Raw genomic sequence first — 12,292 nt, 5'->3', positions numbered from 1 at the left:
TCCACAATGCAAGAGCACATTGTGGATGGCTTATATACGCTTATGTACGCCATCCACACTTAAGGGGCTAGTGATTCGTGGACTCCAAAATATTTCAGGGTGATCAGGTAACCTTTGGAGAAGTGTACATATTTGCGTCTGTGTCCAGACTTTATACCCACCCTGGGTCTTTAAAATGGAAATCATTGTTATGAATTCATGATGAAAGTTGTGCGAAGTATTCACAAATTTAATATAAATATATTAATAATTACGTTTTGTGAGTATCTAGGTAACTCCTGCGACGTTTCGTGATGCAACTGCTCCCTTCCTCAGGCTGCTCATGTTTAGCTGCTCATGCTGGACTTGACATGAACTGGAATGGAGGAGGAGTGGGGGGAAAATGGAGGGGAAATAGAGCAGAAAGAGAGGGGAAGTGCCCGACCTCGCACTCTACGAGGAAACATTGGAGTATCGCAGCACACGCGGACCATGGCTATTCACAATTTAAAGTTTTAACATTCCAAGGAGCAGTTTCTAATCGGGGAAACAGCATGGTAGTATGATGTGCACCTGTAATGTGTTTTAGATTTTTATTGTTTTTTAACCACACACCTTTTACCAATCCTATATCCTGTACCTATGGAGAGGTCGACGTGGTTATGATTTATACATAACCTAAACGTGAGCAGCCTGAGGAAGGGAGCAGTTGGGTCCTGAAACGTCGCAGGAGTTACCTTGATACTCACAAAACGTAAGTTATTAATATATTTATATTGTTATGAAATAATGAAAACACTCCTTCACCTTGTCCAGATGAAAGTACATACAGAACTGTCTCAGTAGATGTATGATTTGCCATCTTGTTTCAGGTACTTGATACTGTGATAAAAGTTTTCAATAATGGTGGATCAGACAAGCTGGATATTCCGATGCCAACATCTGCGTGTCCTCAGCCAGATCCTATAACCTCGGACATGAGCAAGACTGATAAGTACAAGGCTTATCGCCAAAGGTTGGCACTGAGACGACGAAAGGCGGAGATGTACAGTTTGTGGTGCGATGCATTGTATCGGCTCTCCTTGGCAAATCATGTAAGTAGTGCATTATCATGTGATTCTAACCCACATATACCATTGCAATGGATGTAGTTTTTGAATCATGTTACATTGAAAAATAATTCCATATTACTAAGTAAAATGAACTAACTTAAGAATAACTCAGCCTCCCTGTTGGTGTAGTAGTAACATCATCAATTTGTACTGAAGGGTTGCAGGTTCGATACACAATGGAGCCGCATGGTGGTTCGGATCCCACTTTAAACTGTAGGTCCATTCCTGAATAACCTTTCTGTGCATGAAGTGGACTTAATAGGACAAACTCAGACAGTTTTGTAAAGTTGTTGCAATTACATAATTAATGCTTTTGAGCAACTGTGTAATATTTTTTAAAAGAATATTAAAATATTTTTATTTACTATTCAATAGGGATGGGACCAATTTATCTGTACTCTATCGGTATCGGCCGATATAGGCATATCGGTGTATCGGAAAAATTACCGATTATTTAACCGATCCGATATGAGGGTCACTATTTATATTTTCAACCTTGGCAACACTGTTTGCAGTTAGGCGCGATTTGACGTTTGCACGGAATCGTCTGGCATTATTGACCATAACTTACTTCAAATGTTTTGTCAATAGCTTGATTTGTGTTGTTTATGTTGCCTTGGAGATTGCGCTACAACAATAAAATGGAATTAACTCGTGAACATTTTTGTGCGATGATTTTTTACGATTTTCGACGTGGATTATCAAGACAAGAGTGCATCGATCAACTTACTTCCACATTTGGCGATCAAGCCCCATCCTTTGCCACTGTGAAACGCTGGTATAACGAATTTAATCGTGGCCGCCATTCGCTCACCGACGAGATTCGCGAAGGTCGTCCAAAATCAGTTGTTGTTCAAGAAAACATTGATGCTATGCAAAACCTAATACTGCAAGATCGTCATGTGACATACTGTGAGATTGAGGCAACCATAGGCATTAGTTCCACCAGCATATATAAAATATTACATGATCATTTAGCTGTGAGAAAGGTATGTTCTCGTTGGATCCCACACAATTTGACAAAAACTCAAAAAGACGCTCGCGTCAATTGGTGCAAACAAATGCTCAATAAATACAATCGTGGTGCTTCAAAATACGTATATAAGATTGTAACAGGTGACGAATCATGGATATATGCATATGAGCCGGAACGTAAACAGCAGTCGACTGTATGGGTGTTTCAAGATGAACCCAATCCAACAAAAGTTGTTCGCGCTCTAAGCACATCGAAACAAATGGTCGCTCGCCTGTTTTTTCTGGAAAACTGGTCATGTGGCAACTGTGCCTTTAGAGGAACGTAGAACGGTCAACTCTGAATGGTACACAACAATTTGTTTGCCAGAGGTCTTCGGTCAAATACGGAAAACAAACAAACGGCGTCGGATCATTCTTCATCAAGACAATGCCAGCTGTCACACATCTCGTCTAACAACCAACTTTATGAACAGTCAAAAAATCGAATTGATGGGTCATCCGCCGTACAGTCCTGATTTGGCACCCAATGACTTCTTCTTGTTCCCGAATGTCAAGAATAAATTGCGTGGACAACGATTTTCGTCGGCAGAAGACGCCGTTGATGCATTCAAAAACCATATTATGGAGGTGTCTCAAGAAGATTGGAAAAACTGCTTTGACAAATGGTTCGAACGAATGCAAAAGTGTATTGACCATAAAGGAGAATACTTCGAAAAACAGTAAAGCAGTTTTCAATGCCAAATTCCTGTTTTTTCATTGTTAGGCTCAAAATATAAATAGTGACCCTCGTATATCGATAAATATCTTATAATTTAGTACAAAATTCTGCCATTTTTTTGTAATTTTTATGGATAATCTCCATGCCCTACTTTCTGAAAAAGTAAATGTCTGAATATTCAACTTCTTTTGCATTGCAGTCACCTCGAAACACACATTTATTAAGGAGATCAATGAACATTTCAGGTTCTTCAAGGACCATTTCTAATTTTATATCGGATCGGTAGAATATTGGTTATTGGTATCGGTAAATTTTATATCGGTACTTTATCGGTATTAGCCAAAATTTCATATCGGCCCATCCCTAATATTTTTTAAAAGTATATTAAAATATTTTTATTTACTATTTAATATCACAATGGCATATTCCTTCGTACTGAAAGTGATGATATTTCACAAACTTCTCATCAAGAGAATATTGAGTTCAAATTTATAATTAATTTTTTACCAGTTGCACTAAATAGTTTGTTTTCTGTTCCAGTTTCGCAAGGAGATTTTCTGGTTTCCTCATAACATGGACTTCAGAGGCCGCGTGTACCCTTGCCCACCACATCTGAACCATCTGGGATCTGACATGGCAAGGTCAATACTGCAGTTTGCCAAAGGGGAGCCATTAGGAAGGGAGGGATTGAACTGGTTAAAGGTAGGTGTCTCTCAATCTCTCTCATTCTCCTCCTCTCTTTTGACCTTTCTCCATCCTTTCTTCACTCTCTCTCTCCGTGTGGTGTGTGTGCACGCGTGTGCTCATGCACCTGTATGCACGTGGCCACATGTGCTGTACTAGGGTACTGCATGAATCCACTTTTGGTCACTTGTACTCGCTCGAGTGTCCTACTCCTACCCTCGAGTGTATACAATCTGAATATCATTTTAAAATGACAATAATATACCAGGTGGTCCAAAAGTCCCGGAACGGTCACATATCGTGAGAAATACACATCGAATCGGAAAACAAAAAAAGACGTGTTTAATAAGTGAAAGAAAGCTATTCAATGATATCACACTTGATTCCCCACCCCTGCCCCCTGGGGGTTGGCCGGGGTGGGGGGGGGGACAACTGTGAAATTTTAAATGGAAACCCCATTTTGTATTGTAGAATCGGAAAGAGGACTTCATTCCGAGTCCATCAAGCTATCAACCATCCTCCTAGCTCAATTAGGAACGGAGATATACCGATTTTAAATTTTCGGTAAACCCCCCTTCCATATACTCTATTGAAAGTTCTTGACGTACAGACAGATTCCAAATCTTCAATCGCTTTCACTCTAGCTCATTTAGGGGCACAGTGTTCCTTTGAAATTTTTTTGGGTTTTATAAAATTTTCACCTTTTTTTTTTGGCGAAAATTTAAAATTGCCTATCTCAGTTCCTAATTGAGCTAGGAAGATGGTTGATAGCTCGTTGGACTTGGAATGAAGTCCTCTTTCCGATTCTACAATACAAAATGGGGGTTTCCATTTAAAATTTCACAGTTGCCCCACACCCCAATCCCTGGGGGCAGGGTTGGGGAATCAAATATGATATCATTGAATAGCTTTCTTTCACTTATTAAACACAAATTTTTTCGTTTTCCGATTCGATGTGTATTTCTCACGATATGTGACCGTTCCGGGACTTTTGGATCACCTGGTATGTAAAATATCCATGGTAGTTTCAGCCCACAATCATTTATTTCATTTTCATATATCACTGTGGTAAGTTAAGACTAAACTATATTTTAATATGGATGGTCACCTAAGTTTAAATTTCACTGCATCTTTCACTTCACGATCCATATTAAAGGGCTTACTATTAGTGACATAATATGGTTACACGTGTACAACTGAGCTTCAAGTGTGTACTACTTGCTTTGCCTGTTCAAACTTTATTCTCTCAAACGAAGAAGCTCTAAATTTCGTTTGCTATCTAGCGTCATCCATGCGAACTATTTGGCACTCGAGCGAAATTCTCTCTCTCCAGCACTCTATGATATACTTTCAGTCACTACACAGAATTTGTAGTATGTTTTCTTAAGCTGTTCACTGTGAAATCTTTGCATTTCCACACACAAAGTTATACTCTGATTTAGTCCTATTATCCTTATAAGACTGAATAATTTATCAATACATGTACATGTGTGTGCATGCATCTCCCACGCATGTCCGTGGAAGTGTATTCTTCATTTAATGAACAAATCTTCATTTTCAGGTCCATGTCGTGAATTTAACAGGACTGAAGAAGAAAGATTCTGTGCAAGAAAGGCTGCGATTTGCCGAAGAAATGATGCCAGAAATAATTGATTCAGCAGAAAACCCCTTAACGGTGAGTAACAAAACGTGGTTAATGAAAATATGTAACCGATCTTGACGCACCCCCGATAAAAGTTGACCCGCCCTCGCTGGGGAAAAAAGGGCGGCAAGAGAAGTTAACGTCTTTTCTAGCGAACGGTTGATGTGCGTTGCAGAGAAGACAGTCCGAGTCAAGCATTGATACGGTTAGGATCCGTGTTACGTTGGTTATTGGTTTCGTGGGCTGTGAAAAACTGTAAGTGAACTAACGGCCATGATCTCTGCCGGAAAGAGAGATAGTGTCTAAAGAATAAATTGTGAGTGAACTATCGGCCTGTGCAGTATCTCTACCAGAACCTGAGAAAAGGTTACTAAAGAATAGAGGCTACATGTTTATTATGAACCAACGACAGGAGGATTAGAAGATTGAAGACGTCAAACTCGTTATCATCAAGATTTGTGCTTTCCCCCCAACTCCCCCTAACTAAACTCACTGTTAGTGTTTTTCAGCGTGTTTATCGCCAAGTGAATTGAATACCTAAGTTATTACATCGAAGACGTAAGTACTCAGTGAAGTAACCACTAAGTTTGGTCTAATATCTCAACAAATTCACACCGGAAGCTGACTAATCTGTGTATTCCGGAGTCGTTTGTAAACCACAGACGTCAGGTACCTGGGCCTTTAATAAATATTAATACTGTATTTTGTGGTGTATGAATACTTAGATACTTAAATATAAAAATTCACTGCTAGTCTCCTTTTGTGTTGCACTAGTAAAACCAAAGAAAAAATGATATAAATGTACTAGTAATGTGGATGCACAGGCTTATACTTTTACTTTTGTGGTCGACAGATTTATTTTTCTTACTTTTTGGTTCATTAATTTTGAAAGTTTGTTGTTAAGAATGCTTTGTTTTGTGGAGAAATAATTTCAATCCACGTCATGTTGGGAGAAAACATAAATTGTGGGAGGCAGATAACTTAACTGATTACCATTATATAGAAAGTGTCATGTGAATACTCATATTGGAATTGTTAATGGAGTTAATTAAAAAAGCAATGTTTAAAACCAAATAAATTGTCAATTCCTTACCTTCAAAAGTTTGATCACATAGCAAGCGATTCAATTCTACACATTTAAGGGGAAGAGTGAAAATTACGCATCAGTTGTGCATTTATTTCAATATCGTCAGAATGGGCACTCGCTATTTAAAAAAGGTTTTAGTATGCAAGGGAGTATGAATTTCTCTCCATGTTGCATGTGGAAGTGGTTTTTTAAGGTTATTATTAAGCTAGACACGATGTTCGAAAATCTGATCAACAAGTATTTACAGAATCCTATGTATTCCTTATGGAAAATCAACTTCAAGTTATGGCTAATCAAAAGGGAGTTTTGACTTTTCATAATACTAATAGATGGTTCAACGTGTTCTTTTCCCATCCATGTAATATTCTACATCATTGGATGTTTGATATTCCCAAGAGAATGAATAAAATAATGGTCCCATAAGCGTAGTGCATTTCTCCTTCCCTCGTATGGACATCCTGGCAGTGTTGTCAAACCTGATGTGCATAAAAGAGCTAAATTTCACTTTAAATAGAGCTAAAGTTGACTTTCAAGGAGCTAGATTAACGAAGGCTGCATAAAGTGCCTCCTAGGGTAATTTTAGGTGTCACTGCTTTAACTTTAAAGTGATGACAATTTTTTCTTAGTTTTCACTGTCTAGATCTGGCAACATCATCCATCTCAATAATCGACCAATGGTTGCATGAAATTGGAAATAAAGGAATCCCGGATAACAGTATTATGTCATCTTCACGTCAGCTACGGTGCTATAAAAAAACAGCTGAGGAGATAAGAAGGGTTGGGGTGACGCAGCTAATATATCAATATCACATCACGTGCAAAATTTTATGCTCCCAATTCCTTCCTTAATATATACTCATGGCAAAAGTTGGTCTTTGTGGGCCAGAGCCAGTGATAGTGGGGCAGGGGACAGGTGCCACAGTTCACAGTCAAATGTGTGCACAAAAGAGCCAGATCTGGCTCCAAAAGAGCAAAGCTGGCAACAGTGCTTGGCAGCTACCGCAGAGAGAAGGACCTAGGGGTAATTGTCCATCTGCCCCTTAATCTTCTGATCTTAGGGGGAAGAACCCTACAAATGTGATTTTAACATTGTTACTTGTAATGCCAACAAATCCTAAGGATTTTATAGTATTTTTATTTTAATATAAATATATTATGAAAAGGCAGTAATTTATTTTATTAAAAACATAAACTAAACGTAACGTTTCAACCTTCTAGCAAGGTCTTCTTCAGACTCTGTATCAGGTACAAAAGTAACAAGATACAAAAACAGTGGCATTATATATACACAAACATTACTCCCTCCAGACTATTAGAAAGTTGTTTGGAACTTTCTAGCAGGTGGCTTTCACTTGCCAACTGTACTTTCACCTGAAAGGCTAAACATAATTACTTTCATATAGAATGTGGTTGGTCTTTTTATCTCACGCTCTATTTCTTTCATTTTTCTCTCTTCTCCTCTCCTCTTTCTCTCTTGTCCTTTCCACTCTTTCTAACATCTTCTTCCATTCTTTGTTTAACTTCAGTCCCCCATTCCAGTTCATTGTGTCTTCTTCACCTTTCTTCTCTATTTCCTTGGCTTCCTTCCATTTTCTCACTAGCATTCTCTTCTCCCTTCCTATCTGCTTAGCCTCATCCCACTCTATGTCATGTCCTGTTTCTCTTGTGTGTTTAAATATCGCATTTCTCTCTCTCTTAAGTCGTACATCATCCCTATGTTGTTTTAACCTGTCTTTCAGCCTTTTTTTCGTTTCTCCTATGTACACACTCTGACATTCTTTACATTTCACTTCGTAGATAATCCCTTCCTCTTCCTCTTCTCTGTTCTCCTTTTTCTTGTTTGCATTCTTCGTTATTCTTAAGATGCTTCTCCCTCCCTTCCTGTAAGTTTTAATGCCCGATTTCCTAAGCACTTTGCATATCTTTTCTGTGGTCTTCCCCATACTCCTTATTCCAAACCACCTCCTCTTTTTCTTTCTCTTCCAATTCTCCCCTGCCCGTTTTCTTCCTTCTTCTGTTTATGTCCAGTCTATCCTCCTTCTCAGGGGAGAACTTGAAGAGAAAGAAAAAGAGAGAATGTTTTTAATAAAATAAATTACTGCCTTGGTCAGCATATTTAGTTTTTCATAATCATGGAAACAAGGCTTAATGGTGTTATAATAAATATATTGGTAGTAGTTTAAAGAAGTACAGAGTGTCCGAAAAGTCACGCAACCCGGTGTTTACGGCCGTATAACGGAATAGCGAAACGGAATGAGAAGAAACGCTTTCCGCCAAGAGAATGCCCTGTGTATTGGGAAAATTTAGAGAGACAAACATATGTAAGAACATGCATGTTTTAATAACAAATAAGCAAAGTGTTGCCAAAGGCGGAAAAAAATATTTGCAAATCGTGTATATTAATGCACAGAACTCACGGAGGTAAATTATTGCAACATTTCACAATACCAACGAACAATTTGGATGGCCATCTAATGAATTTGATAGAAAAAGAACTTTGACGAAGTTTCAAAAACATTGCAGAGCGGAATAAATGGGCTGTTCCAAAAATCGATGTTTTCCAATATTACGAGGGACACTGGCAAAACTGTTGGTGTCACGTGTCACTAACAGACGTGTTTCACCTCAGGCTATCACACTAAGGCACTTTTAACGACAAAGGAGAAAGTTGGTTATTCTCGAACATATGCAATAAATTACATACGGTTTCAATTGGATAGGTATGTCAACAGCCAAAATTCCAGGCATTGGTCGACAGAAAACCCACATCAGTTGCATGAACTACCCTTGCATTCTCCGAAAATCGGTGTATGGTGTGGAATATCGCGACGTCGTATTGTGGGACCGTTATTCTTTGAGACAACAGTGGATACTGCTGTGTACGGGGATCTCATAATGCAATTCGTTGCTCTCCTGGAAGAAGACGAACGTGATGTTTGGCTACAACAAGATGGAGCAACTTGCCATACATCTAATGTATCTCTTCGTATGCTGAGATAATTTTTTGGTGATCGTCTAATATCCAAGGATTTATGGCCCAGTCGCTCGCCCGATTTAACATCTGGATATTTTTTTCTGTAGGGTTACTTAAAGGGGAAAGTATACCAAACGGGACCCAGAACATTGGAGGAGCTGAAAAGAAACATTACACAGGAAATTAATAATATCGGTGCTGCAACCCTCAGGAAGGTATCTGAGAACATGATCAAGCGAACCAACTTATGTATCCAAGAAAATGGCGGACACTTCGAACATTTGCTTTAATTTGTAGGGATACCAACATTTCAGGGTTGCAAGGTGTATGTAATTTATTGCATATGTTCGAGAATAACCAACTTTCTCCTTTGTCGTTAAAAGTGCCTTAGTGTGATAGCCTGAGGTGAAACACGTCTGTTAGTGACACGTGACACCAACAGTGTTGCCAGTGTCCCTCGTAATATTGTGAAAACATCGATTTTTGGAACAGCCCATTTATTCCCCTCTGCAATGTTTTTGAAACTTCGTCAAAGTTCTTTTTCTGTCAAATTCATTAGATGGCCATCCAAATTGTTCGTTGGTATTGTGAAATGTTGCAATAATTTACCTCAGTGAGTTCTGTGCATCAATATACACGATTTGCAAATATTTTTTTTTCCGCCTTTGGCAACACTTTGCTTATTTCTTATTAAAACATGCATGTTCTTACATATGTTTGTTTCTCCAAATTTTCCCAATATACAGGGCATTCTCTTGGCGGACAGCGTTTCTTCTCATTCCGTTTCGCTATTGACTTTTCGGACACTCTGTATTATTGTCTTACTCCTATGAACTGAAACATGACTATCAGAATAGATGCAGGAGTTCTATGTATACCTGCTTAATGATACTGAATTTGATACTGAAATTTGTTTTGTTTATTTTGAAATCCAGGGCAGGCAGTGGTGGACTGAGTCAGATGAACCGTGGCAGACATTAGCATGTTGCATGGAGATAGTGAACGCTTTGAAGTCAGGTGACCCAGAGAATTACATCTGCCACTTCCCTGTTCACCAGGATGGGTCGTGCAACGGACTGCAGCACTATGCCGCCCTTGGTAGGGACAGCACTGGGGCGAAGAGCGTGAATTTAGCTCCATCAGAGAGGCCACAGGACGTTTACGGTTGTGTTGTGACACTGGTGAGTATGTAATAGTGAAGGGCAAGTCAAAAGTCACGGGACACTGTTTTGTTTCAGAAACTGGATGGAAAATGAAATTTCTGAGTACCCCAGCAAACAAGATGTAATCACAGCATGGCAGCCATGTTGAAATTCACCATTTTTGATTCAGGTCAAGTTTTTCAAATAAAAAGGGGACCATGTGATGTATCAAATCAGGCTACTTTTCTCTCAGATGCAATCAGATTTGCTATATGTGGTGTGCTAGGAAAGTTCTTAATGCAAAAAGTTGAATTTCTGAGAAAAAACTAGCCTGGTTTGTAGAACCACGTAGTTATGGTGAATAATATGTCGTTGCTACAAAAACTGGGCATATTTCGGGATCAAAAGTGGTATATAAAATTGCAGTTCAGTGTTAAAATGGTGAATAAAACTCTAAATTTGATTTAAAACTATACTTACTACACAAAATAAAAATTTCTCTTCTAATAGCATGGTTATGTAGTTTATTTTTGCTTCTTAAATATTGACAGCAGAATTAATCAATTTTCTGTGATTTGCATAACTCTCAGGATAATTCAGACCTCAGAAGATGTCACATTGGTAAAAAAAAAAACAACCTAAATTTCATGTTTATGAAAATGCACCTCACACCTTCCAAAAAGCGTTATTTGTTTTCTGTGATCACATTCTTTAAATTCTTATTTTCTTAATGACAATAAATTTAAAACCCTGATTTTCATTCCTGGGCTAAACTCTTTTCTCACATTGTACACTTTATCTTTGTGATCCTAATAAAGAAACATGTTTTAAGTTCTTTGAGAATTTTTACATTTCCCACATAATAAGTTCTTCATCTATATGATTCTGAAAAATATGGACGGTGAACTTAAAAGAAATAGACAGATTAAACACTTTATAAATTGAAAACTGTTTGTTTTATCAGGAAGCATTTAGTACTTTTTTATAGAGAAAGGGTTCAACTTTTCGACCCCCACTTTTTGTGTTTTTGTCATGTCTGCATCATGTGAACACCCTTGACATCAGTTGAGCAATATGGCCAGGTAGAAAAGGCTTTCTGTGTGCTTGAATTTGCAAGAACAAATTATGTTACTGTCGTCCACCATCGTTTTAGAACACAGTGGGGCAAACAACCACGCTCGAGGCAGTCCATCTGCGATTGGAGCAAGAAATGTGAGGAAAGTGGTCATCTGTGCAAGGGGAAGAGTCCTGGGAGAGGTAAACTGGACTCTCGCATTGATATCTGTCTTGTTACAAAAGGGTCACACACAAGACATTTATGACTTAGCCATGTAAACTTGTAAGAGTTAATAAAACTCTTGTTTCTGTAAAACTGTCATTTCTTTCAGGCTCACCCTGTATAACTGAAATTCTACTGCATTTGTATTTACATATTATAACAATTGTGTGTGCATTTTGCAGGTCGAAAGGGAGAGGGCAAAAGATGCAGAGGCAGGATTGAAGATAGCTCAGGTGTTGGAAGGTTTTGTGCAGCGCAAAGTTATTAAGCAGACTGTGATGACAACAGTCTATGGAGTGACACGATACGGGGCAAGGCTTCAGATAGCCAGGCAGCTCAAAGGTGAGCTTATTGGTTGTAGATAGCAACAGTGATAAACTACAATAAGGAATTAAAGAGCTTTCAGACCGAAAGGCCAAACAGCACTTGTTACTTGAAAGCAGAAGTAAATGTAACCTTCCGTACTGTTACATGACAAGCTACAAACTGCCTTGGTCTGTTGATCATGTTTGCCCATTAAATGCCTTTGTTAAAGACTGCTGCATGCAGTTTGTGGTCATATCACTTGTCGCTTTAGCGTAAAAGTTGTGTGTTACTGATCATTTTGGTCTGAAAGTTCCCTAAATTGAAGAAAGTTAGCAGTTAATTGTTAATTTACATCTAAATAAAGTGGCATAATGTTATGTGTGCTGATTGTCCA

The 12,292-nt window shown here is 38.5% G+C and overlaps 1 protein-coding gene across 1 annotated transcript in view; it reads left to right on the top strand.

Moving 5' to 3' along the window:
- Positions 1 to 12,292, top strand: part of PolrMT (mitochondrial RNA polymerase) — a 105,908-nt gene that overhangs the window by 65,234 nt on the left and 28,382 nt on the right. Inside the window, exons 15-19 of the mRNA XM_083132521.1 lie at positions 852 to 1,073; positions 3,325 to 3,486; positions 5,030 to 5,143; positions 10,107 to 10,352; positions 11,775 to 11,934. Coding sequence (XP_082988647.1) covers positions 852 to 1,073; positions 3,325 to 3,486; positions 5,030 to 5,143; positions 10,107 to 10,352; positions 11,775 to 11,934 — 904 coding nt within the window. The remainder of the gene's footprint in view (positions 1 to 851; positions 1,074 to 3,324; positions 3,487 to 5,029; positions 5,144 to 10,106; positions 10,353 to 11,774; positions 11,935 to 12,292) is intronic.

Source organism: Lepisma saccharinum, chromosome 12, assembly GCF_977018435.1.
Source record: "Lepisma saccharinum chromosome 12, izLepSacc3.1, whole genome shotgun sequence".
NCBI lineage: Eukaryota > Metazoa > Arthropoda > Insecta > Zygentoma > Lepismatidae > Lepisma > Lepisma saccharinum.
Note: the sequence above shows the minus strand (reverse complement) of the source record. Positions and strands in the feature narration are given on the sequence as shown.